Source organism: Molothrus aeneus, chromosome 7 (assembly GCF_037042795.1).
Source record: "Molothrus aeneus isolate 106 chromosome 7, BPBGC_Maene_1.0, whole genome shotgun sequence".
In the NCBI taxonomy this organism is placed as follows: domain Eukaryota; kingdom Metazoa; phylum Chordata; class Aves; order Passeriformes; family Icteridae; genus Molothrus; species Molothrus aeneus.
In genome coordinates this window covers 18,519,651-18,533,062 of record NC_089652.1, presented here as the reverse complement: position 1 = coordinate 18,533,062, position 13,412 = coordinate 18,519,651, and the positions used below count along the sequence as shown (strand labels likewise).

At 37.4% G+C, this 13,412-nt stretch overlaps 1 protein-coding gene across 1 annotated transcript; it reads left to right on the top strand.

Annotated features, from left to right (window-relative positions):
• The first annotated feature begins 67 nt into the window (after positions 1–67).
• Positions 68–13,060, top strand: PDK1 (pyruvate dehydrogenase kinase 1). The gene is made up of 11 exons (XM_066553973.1): positions 68–267; positions 3,418–3,559; positions 5,018–5,089; positions 5,600–5,784; positions 6,071–6,160; positions 6,444–6,521; positions 7,137–7,213; positions 7,895–7,993; positions 8,902–9,012; positions 10,194–10,307; positions 10,423–13,060. The coding sequence occupies exons 1-11, from the start codon at positions 150–152 to the stop codon at positions 10,561–10,563; spliced, it is 1,227 nt and encodes a 408-aa protein (XP_066410070.1). The 5' UTR covers positions 68–149; the 3' UTR covers positions 10,564–13,060.
• The last annotated feature ends 352 nt before the right edge of the window (positions 13,061–13,412 follow it).

Below are 13,412 nucleotides of genomic sequence, written 5' to 3'. Positions count from 1 at the left end.
GGCCGGGCCGGGCGGAGACACCCACCCCCCTCGGGCACCTCCTCCCGGCGGCGCGGCGGAGGCGGCCGCGGCCTGGGCAGGGGCCGGGGGAGCGGCGCGGCGGGAAATGGCGGCCGGGCCGGGCTGAGCTGAGGGGACGGAGCTGCACCATGAGGCTGCTGCGCGCCCTTCTGCGCGGCGCTGCCCCGGGCAACATCCCGCAGCAGGTGGACTTCTACTCACGCTTCTCCCCCTCGCCGCTCTCCATGAAGCAATTTCTGGACTTCGGTGAGTCCTCGGCGAGCCGTCCTCAACCGCTGCCCCTCCTCCCACAGGTGCCTGTGAGGAGCGGGACGGCCACGACCCCTCACCCCGTCAGCGCCGCCAGGCTGTTGCTTATCTGTTAATGCTGCGTTTGTGGGAGAAAAGGGCTCTGCTTCCTTCTGGGGCAAGGGAGCCCAGTTGGCTCGTTCCCGGAGACCGCGACTGTGGCAAGGTTGAAATCTAGCTGAAAACTCCAGTTTTTAGCACCACCAGGCTAGTTGGGTATTTTCCTGCAGAACCCGCAGTGCTGGGGAGAGGATGGGAACAGCTGTGACAACTGGTAGCGTTAGAGCAGTGACTCAGACAGGTGAGACTGGTTAAGCCTTCTGCTGAGCAGCACGCAGCCTTTTAAAGGCATCTTCCAAACACGTGAAGCGTTTAGCCTCAGCTGGCACCGAGGGGCTGGAACAGTCATCACTGCTCAGTCACTTGGCCTGTGCCCTACAGAAACAGCCTAGCCAAATGTTGCCGTTTGAAAAGGTGTGTGAGAAAAGGAACAGGATGCAGACACCGGGAGCTATCCCGGAGGGTTTGGAATCTAGTCTTGAAACTGAGTAAATCAGTAACAGGATATTCAATCTTACACTCAGTGCCAAAACCACTTCTAATATTTCCAGGTTTGACTGTCAGCTTGGAAAGAAAAGAGATCATAGGAATCGTTCTATTCTGCTTCAAAGCAAATAGAGAAAGGTTGTGTAAGTCACACTGAGACACCTTTTCAAAGCCTGAGGTTTTGGCCATTCTATAGTACGTTCCATTTCTGTATAAGGCACTTTGGTGTGCATACATGTTTACGTGTTATATATTTAACTAGTTAATAGTTTCATGGCTTTTTATAGTTTTGCAAAGAAAACCTAAGTGAGAACTAATCCTAGAACCCAAGACTTTGTATAAGCAGGAAGACTTACAAACAAGATTTTCTCACAATTATCTGCTATCATTTCATCCATCTATTCAATGTTTCACTTGTGGCAATGAAATGTATCTGACATTTAAAACTCCAGATTCCTACAGGAACTTCACCATATGTTCTCTTGCTACTGTACTTTTAAGCAAAGAAGCTTGCAATTCAGAGTTTGCTTTGACCTGTGTTATTTTACCATTACTGATAAAATGCTTACCATAAAATCAATGTTTATTTTCAAAGCACACTATTTCCTTGTGTCAAAAGATAGGCTACTTTTTTGCTCTTAGTACCTGAACATAAGGTAAAAATAATCTTGAAAACTTCTACAATATTTTTTTCCTCTCTTTTGCTTATGGATTTAATCCTTACAGATTTAATCTTGAGAGATCCTTCAGAGAGAGTAAAAACTAATAACAGAAATAAAAAAGACTGCAAGACAGAGACAATATTTTTCTGTAAGACATTCTGTAGCCATTATAATCTGATGGTGTTTAAGGATTTTTTTTGCTCCTTTTGCAGGAGTGAGAACATTCAAAGAGGAAATAATAAAATCTGGTAAAACTAACTTGAAAAATGAAATATTCTGTAAGCAAATTCAGGTCTGGTCTTGGGTTATAAGACCACAGTATTTTCTGTAGGAGTTTTATCCATTCTTTGCCTAGATGTAGACTGTAGCTGCACATGGGAAGAGAGTCATTTGCCTGCTCGATACTGCCTTCCATATTTGACCCAAGATTGCAAAGTTAAGGCCTTCAGATACAAAAACTATTTTGTGAAATGTAATTTTTTGAGTGTATGAGGCATTTAACAATTGTATTTACACTTTAATACCTCCAATCTGATTTGTTCTTGGAATTTTACCCAAGAAAAGGGAAAGGCCGGTAACAGTCATGCCTGTGCAATCTGAGTAGGGAGAAGAATGAAAGGTTTCTAGGCAGAGGTCATGTGTAGACAGTGCCTAATGCTGGTAAGTGCCATTGTGGAGGAATTTCTTGTAAATTATTCACTTTTTAAATTAACTGACATTCTTTCACCACTGTAGTTTATGTGTCTGAATCTGCATGCTTTAAAGTAAACTGCTCTATATCAATGTGGTGAAGATTTTTCATGTTTAAGGCAGTCCCAGCTTCCTTTTTTCTTTCCTCATCCCTTCCTTTAATCTTCTTCCCCAACTTCCCCTTGCCAAATGGAAGGAGTGAACTGAGCAGTAACACAGGCGTTAATTTGTAGGAGATACATGTTGTGAAACACCAGACCTGAAGTACACACTCCACTGCAACAGATGGGCAGGTTAGGAAGTTCAGATGCTGTTTATGTGACAGTCTTTAAGTCTAGAAAGAAGTCTGGCTGAGAATGAAGTGCAGCATTTCTTAGTCTCTTCCCCATGCTGCACCCTCTTTTCTCACGTAGGAAAACAAGCTTTGTGGGAGTACAAGCAGGTCTTGATTTTAATAACCACATTTAATTGCCACCCCCACAGATGACACTTGTTCTTACAAAAGGACAGGTTGGTTATCAAAAGGCAGTGTTTTCACTTCTAGCTTTTACAAGTGTAAAAATTTAAATGTATTAGTATCCTAATGACTAAGCAGAGTAGCTGTCCTACTTTAATTTCTTTCTCACTATTCATGTGAATTTGTTCACCTGACTTCTGTTCCTCTAAGACTGAATTTAAACTATAACAAATTTAGTTGAAAATGAGATCTCTATTACTGAATTTATTTTCTGAAAGTGTTTGAGGATGAGTTATGATAATTCACTAAGATCAGTGATGAAAAGCAGGGTGTATGGGACTATGATACTTTTTCAAGCATCCTTCTCATAAATAGTTGCCTGTGCTGGTTTCATTTGCTTCTCTGACATGCTCAGAATGACATTGTTGGATCAGTGCTGGTTAGAGTTTGCTGCAAATAAAATGAACAATATACATGGATAGAAGCCATATAATAAAGTTGAACAGTATAGGTCTGTAACTGTTGCATTAGTTTCTGTTCATATTTTGAAGATTCTCATTACTGCAACAGGAAGGTTTCAGTATGCCATAAATTTTGAAATACAAGTGGGCTGCTGCCATGAAAGAAACACCAGCTTACCAGCCTGGTGGAGTCTGCTTTGAAATCAAGGTATAGGCCTCTTATGCAAGAAATTAATTTTGTGCAGTTGTCTGCCATAGTATTGACTTCATTCTAATGTCATATTGGTCTTAGGATCTGAAAATGCTTGTGAAAAGACTTCATTTATGTTTCTGCGACAAGAGCTGCCTGTGAGATTGGCAAACATAATGAAGGAAATAAGCTTGCTTCCAGACAACCTCCTAAGAACACCTTCAGTTCAGCTGGTGCAGAGCTGGTAAGAACAGTGACATTCCATTCCTTGAAGGGTGACCTCCTGCAGATACACAGGTTGGAGGAAGTCACTCTCTTCTACTGAAAGGACATTCATAGGCTTGGTGCATGAACATCATGTATTAATACTGAAATGCTAAATATACCAGTGTGATCAGAAACTAAATTTACAGATGTGGGAAAAAAGCATTAAGGAGCAATTAGAGAACCCCAAGGGAATTAAAAAATCATTATGTCTTTCACACACTCATGTATGAGGAATCAATTTTTTTTTTTAAACAAAAATCCACCAGAAGAGTGTTTAATAGGGAACTTACCTAATAGTGAGGAAGCTAGTTGAAGAAAACAACAGAAGCAAACTAAGGCACAAAATGTTTGCAAAACATAACAGAAACCATTTACAAAACAGGTTATTGCAGACTGGGAGTAAAGGTATAGAAAATATTAAGAAAAAGCAATAGGAAATTCCCAAGGCCAAAACATAAAACAACAGAGAGAAAATGAATGTATTAAAGTAAAAAAGACATTATTTGAAAAGTAAAGTTTGCTTCCAAGTAAGGAACTTAGGCATAAAGTTTTTAAAGATGAAAGCAAAACAGAGATTGCTTGGCAACTGCTAAAGGTACAAGGATTTCTGTAAAGGCTTTAAAAGTTATCTGCCAAAATCTGCCAGTAAGTGGGATTGACTAGATGACTGAATATGAAAAGAGCTATCAATGAAGATAGCTTAATGAATTCGTAGTGAAACACAAATGCTTACATTCTCATGATACTAGATGACACTGATCAAATGGGAAATTAATTCCATTTGGGCAAATGCAAAGTAGAACACAGGGAAGAACCTCCTCTCCTGTGTGCTTGCTTCCTTACAATGGAAAAAGAAATGTTGATGCTACTGGGAATATTTCTCTGCATATGTCAGTTGACGGCAAGAAGGAAAATAGTATTAGGAACTAAATAACCAATGGGTAGGAATATAATTGTACCACTGTGTTAGCCCATTATTCCCCTGAATTGCATGCAGCTCCATCCTGAACAGAAAAGACCAAGAGGGATAATCAAAGGGTTGGAACAATTTCTACGTGAGGAGAAACCAAATAGAATTCTTCAGCTTGGAAAATACGTATCTAAGGAAAGGATGGCAGAAATACTTAAATCATGCACAAATGGAAAGATTTTTCTACTAACAGGAACACGCAGGGGCTACAAATAAGTGATCACCTACTGGGTTTAAAACACAAAGATGATATTTTATGCATTCTAATTAAATTGTGGTATGCATTGCTCTGGAAATTTTGGAAGAAAACATCATAAACGGATTCAAAGGAATCTAACAAAATTCACAGGGAGACAGGTAGAATGATTTGGAAACACGCAACATTGGAAGTCCACAAATTGCTAACCAGAGAGATGTGGGGAGACATATTAGAAATGATCTTTATCCTCTTTGTTTCATTGAAAGGTATGTCCAAAGTCTTCAGGAGATTCTTGACTTTAAGGACAAAAGCTCAGAAGATTCAGGGTCTGTTCAAAGGTAAGGCTTTGCTATCACATATATCTTGTTAATATTGTATTGGAGAATTGGCAGAAAAAAATAGCTGAAAAAAAATTTCCTATCTCAAATGTTTACAGAAGAATTGCAGCAATGTCATCCCCTGTCCCTAAAAGGAGGGTACATTAAAACAGGAAATTAAGCACTTCAGCATAATGTCATTCTATAGAATGCTCTGGTCTGTCCTGGCTGACCAGAAGTGCCATTTGACAGGCATGGGTTGTTCTGCATGAAAACAGTTAGCACAGTTTTCTCTTTCTCTTGGTAGAATCAAGATAATAAATAAATAATAATTTTATAAACATTCAAAATAGTGGATTACTGATTGTTTCAATGTTAGTCACCTGAAATGTGCTGTAAAGACTGACCTGCCTTCTTATTGCAGCAGGCAGATGTGATATTTTTGTAAGTCTTCATTTTTGTAGACAGGCAGTGTTTGCTGGAGGATTAATTTCCCTTGAAAGTGAAATAGTAACAATGAATTCATTTTAGTTTTACAGACACTGTGATAAAAATCCGGAATCGCCACAATGATGTAATTCCTACGATGGCGCAAGGAGTAATAGAATACAAGGAGAGCTTTGGCATTGATCCAGTGACCTCCCAGAACGTGCAGTATTTTTTAGACCGCTTCTACATGAGTCGCATTTCAATCAGAATGCTCCTTAATCAGCACTGTAAGTGTCGGAAGGAGGGCAAATGATGTCTGTACCATGTCAACTGTATTTTCCTTTAAGTGCTTAATATGTACTAAGGTGCCACTTAGGAGTATACTATTTGCCTTGCCACTTATAACTCATTCTTCATACAGTTCCTAAAATATTTATTAATAGTAGGCTTTTCAGTATGGTGAGGACTGAAATTATAGATTGTCTATAAATTTTTTATTTAGCAAAATGGAAGACACAAACTAAAATTATAAAGTCACACTGGATATTAAATTAGGTTTTCTTTTTTTGGCAGCTTTACTTTTTGGTGGGAAAATTAATCCAGCTCATCCAAAACATATTGGAAGCATCGATCCTAACTGCAATGTTGTTGAAGTTATTAAAGGTAAATTCAGATGATAAGAATCCCGAAAACTTACATGGGAGTCCCTACTAAGAGTACACATCCTGATATGCATATATTGTTTTGTTCTTGCCTACCAGGAGCAGAAGTTTTATTGGACATGAAATACAATTTTGTTTCTTTTTCCTATAAGTGCAGTTTTTCTGAAAAGTACAAATCTCCCTGACAGTGCACAGTACTTTCAAAAATTTTATTTTTGTAGATTCTAAAGGAGAAAAAAAAAGGTGGGAGGGGGAAATGTAACTTCCTGTGTTCTTTATTATAGATGGCTATGAAAATGCCAAGAGACTTTGTGATTTATATTACATGAGCTCTCCAGAACTTATCCTTGAAGAGTTGAATTGTAAGTGAATGTGGACAAGGCATACTCTTGAACATCATGATGGTTTCTTCCAAAGGAGCTGGTGGTGAAATGTTCTGCTTTTCACATAGTTCATGTGTTCTCTGTATCTACTGTTTTTTTTTTAAATCTGGCAGAATTAAATCTGGCTTTCCCCATTCCTCCCTTTAATCAGAAAACTGACACGAGTAGAAGTTTTTGATTCTACAGCTGTTGATATAAGAAATTTTAGCAGGCTCCTTCCCTTGCTAAGATTTCATGTTTCTTCACCTGACATTACTGCATCTCACCCTGTCTGCATTTCTTGTGACACATTAAAGATTTATACAAGACTTTCTGTTCCATCTTTGTGGTACCTATGAGGAGGTTATTTGAAAACAACTATGATATGCCCTAGTCAGTGATCCTATAGTGGGTTTTAAGATTAATTTCCAAAGCAGCAAGCAACATTTGAAAATCTTGATTATGACTTTTGATTAACATACAATTTTTCAAAAGATTTCTGTTTAAATTTTCCTTCTTTAAATTTAACAATACAAATTCACATTCTGAATTACTGTGGGAATGAATAAAGACATCTCATTTGCCATTTAGTTATTTGGACTCTCTTCTCTCCAGCTAAATCACCAGGACAGCCTATGCAAGTGGTGTACGTGCCATCACATCTCTATCACATGGTTTTTGAACTTTTCAAGGTCTGTGCACTTACCATTAATTACACAATTCTTTCCTACATCTTTGTTTACTGATACTGTATTGCTTTGACTTTTCAAACTGATTCTAGATCACAGCGTGTTTTTGCAAGTGCAAACTTCTTGCCATTTGACTGCAGCAACACAGCTGCCCTGTACTATTAGAGAAACAATAATTGCATAGAAAATGAACAGCTTTGGAAGATGTATCTCTTTAACCCAGCCACTGAATACCTTCTGAATAGACAGCTTAAATCTTAAAATGTATGAAGACATTAATAGTTTTCATGCTAGTAATAAAAGTTAATGAAGCAAGTGAGATGTCCCATAAATTGTGTATTTTCAAATCTGGTAAAATATGTAACATGTCCTACAGACCTTTTCTCCAGCAGTTTAGTCTTAGACTTTTCTTGGACTTTGTGCCATATTGCATCTACTATGTGCATTATAAAGAATTCTAGAACACAAATGCTGTACATTAAACTATTCATGTTTCCTTTAAAAAATTAAATACTAACAAACTAAATATATACTGATACTGAATAAACTAGGAATATAAAAAACCATTCTAAACCAATATACATTTGTTCTGATTCTTAAATACACGATAAAAATAACTACTAAATGATATTTTAAGTTAATATACAAAATGAATAGGATTTAAGTTTTACTTGGTAATTACAGAATGCAATGAGAGCCACCATGGAACATCATGCTGATCGAGGCATTTATCCTGCAATTCATGTACACATCACATTGGGAAATGAGGATTTAACTGTGAAGGTACTCTTTTTTTTTTACTGTTCTGAAAGTTATTTTGATTAGGATTTTCTTTTCTGTCATGAGCAGCATATTAGTAACTTGAGCTGGTGATCTGGTTCCATCAATAGACTGTATGTGATGATGTATGTAAGTGAAAAACCGTTATGGGATTTCACACACTGCCTCGTGAAGAGGCTGCCGTCACACTGAGGGCTCTGCAATAGCATCCTGTACTTGCTTGTGTCATGCCTAGCTTAGAAGCAACCATGACTGAAGTAGCATCTTAATACAGTTGTAACATCAGCATTTTCTAAGTGACAATGACAGAGCTATACAGTTGTGAAACAACTGAAGAAAAGGAAATACATATTGTATATTCCACACAAAACAAACCTCCTGAAGTACAGTTTGCAGCTTCTTTTTTCTGTACAACATCCATCTTTGATTTCAAAGACCAGCTGCAAGCACTGTGTTTTTCATAGGTCTAACTAAACTGTAGTAAAATAACTCCTTTGACTTACTCCTTCAAGTAATAGGTTTTAGTAAATTATATTTAAATGTGGCAGTATTCTTGAGAAATAAAGATAAAATACACAGAGAACTTAGCATTTGCCAAAAGATATAGATAGTGACTTCAGACAAAGTGTGTGATGAACAAGATAAAAGTAATGCACAATTCAAGCAGAATTTCCTTTTCTCCAAGAGATTATGAATGGCAGTATTTTATTTAATAGTTTGGGTAAAGGATGAAAGGGAAGGATTCATCTCTCTTTGGTCATTGTTGAAGATGAGAATTAAAAGAAAATCTGTAACTTACACCTTCAAATAATACTTTACTGTAATTTTTTTCTGGCTTATTGTTTGAGAGAAGCTGTCTTTTATAAAAATGTCTTCAGGGATATAAAGCTAAATGCTCCTTCTTGTTCCAGATGAGTGACCGTGGTGGTGGTGTTCCTATGAGGAAAATTGACAGACTGTTCAACTATATGTATTCAACAGCACCACGTCCTCGTGTTGAGACATCACGAGCTACACCTTTGGTATGCAAGACCGTTATACCATGGCATCCTGGATAGGTCTAATTGTCACAAAAACCATTTAGCTAAAGCTATGAAATGCTGATTTTATAGATATTACATTGAGCAATATTTGAATTTTACTTAATTTAAGCTTAATTAAAGTATTTTTCAAAAAATAACTGAAAAATGGCATAAAATACCAAAAATTATTAAAATTTGTTCAAGATTCTCTTTTTCTCTACTAAATCTAAAAATCAGCCACCTCAAGCAGAATACTTAGCTATGCTACACAATCCAGTGAGAGCAGGGTTCAGAATTATATTTGTATCCCCTGAATGAAAGGAAGAATAATTGTAGCAGTGACTTTAGATCAAGGCCATAGTTCATTTGTATTGTGTAGTCAATTGTACCAACCCCTAGCAAGGATGAAGGTACATAGATGTGAGAGGGCATATGAAGAATCCACTTTGGTCTCATGTGAGTGTAATAAATGCACAAGAAATAAAGCCTAAGCTCCCAGAAATTAGATTCTCTGAACAGCTTTCCTGTATTTATTCTCCCACCTTGCATCATTTAAAAATATATGTAGTTCTGCATGTAGATGACTCTGCAACTTACTAAACATGAGATCTTTACAGAGGAGTGTTGTGTACACTCAATGACATTACCTCTACAATGTAAACAAAAATTAGTATTTAAAAAAATATTTAGTATGTAAACAAAAAAATCACAATCACATTTCAGGGCTCTGTCTTGCTACTGCAACCAGGGCTTGGTAGAATTTCAGTATAAGCTGCTAAGTCACAGATGTTGTGTCTTGAACCTTTTTTATATATACTGATGATGGTGTGTATTTGAATTAAGAACTCTGAGTACTTGAGGTTAGTAGCTCCATGAGCGTGATGCAGACACACAGCAGAGTGTTCTCCAATGGCATCTCTTCAAAAAGCTGCCATAATGCAAGAAGTGTTACCTACCAGCCCTGTGTGACCAAGGAATCAGTTTTCTCATAATTACAATCATACATGCATTCTTCTGGTTTTGGGGTATAGAATAGCTTGGGGGAGGGCATGACAGTTAACACCTGAACTCCTGTTACTGTTAAACATCATGCTTAGTTTGTCTATTTCACCTATTAAGTTTAAACAGAAAATGCCGCTGATTAATGCAATTAATGGAAGTATACGTTTTCTCCTGATCAGGCTGGATTTGGTTATGGCTTACCCATATCACGTCTGTATGCACAGTACTTCCAAGGAGACCTGAAACTGTATTCCTTAGAAGGCTATGGTACAGATGCAGTTATTTACATCAAGGTATGATGTAACACTCTATCAGCAGCTGTAATCTGAACTGCTAATGGAACTCCTTGTTCTGTTATGGTAACTTCAATTAAAAAGAATCATCAGCTAGAGCCTTTTCTCCTTACAGGCCTTATCAACAGAATCAATTGAAAGACTCCCTGTATACAACAAAGCAGCCTGGAAACATTATAAAGCAAACCATGAAGCTGATGACTGGTGTGTGCCAAGCAGTGAGCCAAAGGACATGACCACTTTTCGGAGTATGTAGCTTTTTCCTCAGCAGCTCCTAAGTAGGTTTGTCTGTAAAGGGAATTTAGAAGACCTGATTTATGATTTTGAGCCACTTCTGTTATGTGAAAGTAATTCTAAATTTGAGTGTAATGAGGCTTTTCTGAAATAAAAAAAAAAACAATAGCCACCAAAACCCCCACACATGCACGTATAAAAAAAGGTCATACTTCATTTGTTTCACTTTCTATTTATGACTGCATTCAGAGCTAAGTCAAAGGAACAATATATTGGTTTTTATAGGGATCAATGCCACAGCTATCACATCTGGTATTAATTTGTATTATTAAAAAATAATTTTATTAAAAAACTATTAAAAAACCTCACTGGAACATTCTTCCATTATACAATTCTACAGATTAATGAAAAATTTGTGTAAGAAATATCGAGCTCATTGCTATACCTTTGCAACTGTATGGCACTTTCTTTTATCTTAAGCATGCTGAAACTTAATTTTGCAAAGTTAGATGTGTTGCCTACATACACTGCCTACATCAAGGTGGCGTTTTCAGCTGTAGAAATCACATCTCTGTAGGGATAAAAGTTTTTAAAAAGCGTTTTTAACTGCTACTACTGGTATAACATATCTCAGGTATGTGGTGGCATCAGTTCTGTTTCTTTGGTTGTAATGTGAATATATAATAGATGTGAAAAACTTACCTTGCCCTGATCATTGTGAATGAAAAAATAGCATTGGCTTGTATACAGTAGAGAAATGTTAGTCTTGCATTTGCTGTATTTCGATAGGTCATACCAAAATGCAGTATCAACATTCTAGCCTTTGTAAGATCTCAGACTTGGGTATGTCAGATACAGCTGTAAATGAAATTATTTTAATAAACAGATTCTTAAAATTTGTCTGTAATAGGGCATCTCTATTACTTTGACAGTATAAACTGTCTTCTCAGGAGTAAGTAAAAATAAGTGGAATTAACAGTTTTTGAAAATACTTTTGCATTTGTAATATGCTTCTGGCCTCGTTTTTGTAGTAACTGGAAGTCACATTATAACATAAACATGATAACCAGAATATGTTAATCAAAGACAAATTAGAATATACAGGGGAAGAGAGAGAGGGGAATGAATCTCACATTTCAGATACAGAGTCCTTCCAATTAAGAATTCAACTTAACGCCTACTATATGAGCTTTTTTCAAATCATACACATCTGTGTTGCACCTCAATCCCTGTCATTCCTGAGCATTTTTGGAGTGATGCAGTTAAAGCCATTGGGAACCAATGCCTTTCTCAGTTAATTAAACTGCATGTAATTCTGTGGGTTTTGTTCTGCAGCAGACATGCATAATCAGTCTCAGAAACAATAAGCCTAGCCTTTTGCTAGTTTACTATCTCTGTACAGAGCAGAAGGTGAGATACCACAAGTGAAGGGGATAGGTAGGATGTTGGAAATTGAAGTCATGCTACTCTAGCTGCAGCTGAGCGAGATTCAAGATTTATCACCTGCTACTTCCCTAGCCAAGTTCTGCAAAACAACAAAATGGTTTATACCCTGGTTAAGCTACTGTAGATAACTTTAACAGAAGTGCATTACAGACTGGGCTGTATGCAGTTAAACTGACAGTCTGAGGGAGTATTATTGTGTGTTAATTGCCACCAAATCAGTAAGGTTACCTATTCCACTCAAGCTTGTGGGCACCTTGAGGCCCCTATTCTTCCTTTCAAGGATGCGAGTTGATAACTGGCACACCTTTCAGTCTGTAGGGCTACAAGTGAGGAGAACCAAGAGCTGTTCTCTTCTTTGGCCCTGCAAGAGGATGTGAGAAATGCCACATAGTGTAAAATGGGGCCTGTATGAATGCTGGAAGGGACACTTGCAGCTATTGCTTTTGCTAAACTAAAGCTGAAAGTTACAGCAGGGGCTTTTAAAAAATCAGGTCTGAAGCTGAGCATTCTAGCCTTTAAACCTTTTAACTAACTAAACTGATTTTAGTAACATCGGACAACTACAAGCGGTATTTCTGAAGAAAAGCTAACAGTTTGTTTTCTGCAAAATCTATGAAGTATTTTAAATATTACCGTAATAAAGTCTCTTTCATGTTCTCAGCTAACTACCAATTGAATTCTGATTACCAGAGCAACTTGCTGTATAATTATATTTGTAGTTATCTCTTTGCCTGCAACCCCAAACAATTGTGGTGAAAACACAAATGCACCGTGGTTTGATTTACAATATTTAATCATAGTTAAAAAAGTTTTGAACTTTGATAACTTTTGCTTTAAATGGAAGTGCAGAAGACAACTTTTGTGTTCAGTATTTTCATTACCGAAGTCATTGCGAGCACAGTGATTAAGTTGAAGTGAATCACTACAGAAAAGTAGTATACTATCAAAATGCTGAGATTAATAGTTTTGTATGCAAATTAGCTCAGTCTTGCACTGTAAAGTTAATCTTGGTTTGTGTTAATTTTTGGAAAGAATTGCTGCATTTATTCATTAAAACTATTGTAAAAATGAAACTCTGTTGGGTGACTGTGTAGTTTGGTAATGAGCTTGTTCAGTGCATCCAGCCCTCTCGTTCAACATCCGCCAGATGTTAAATGCTGTGGGCTCTGATAATCAGTGTTCTCATGCTCGGCTGCCAGGGGAGTTTATCATCCCTGCTGTGGCCCCTCCTTACCTGTAACAGCTCTGCACACAGGGAAACCTCTGAAACCATCATTTCCACCAGTGTCCTTCAGGAGAAAACTCTTCCCAGGGTGCAACAGTATGCTTAAAGAAAAAAGGTACTATGGGGTTCTAGCAATATTCTGTATTCTAGCTGGGAAAACACTCAACTTTCTTGACTGAATTAATTAAATGGTGGTTTTA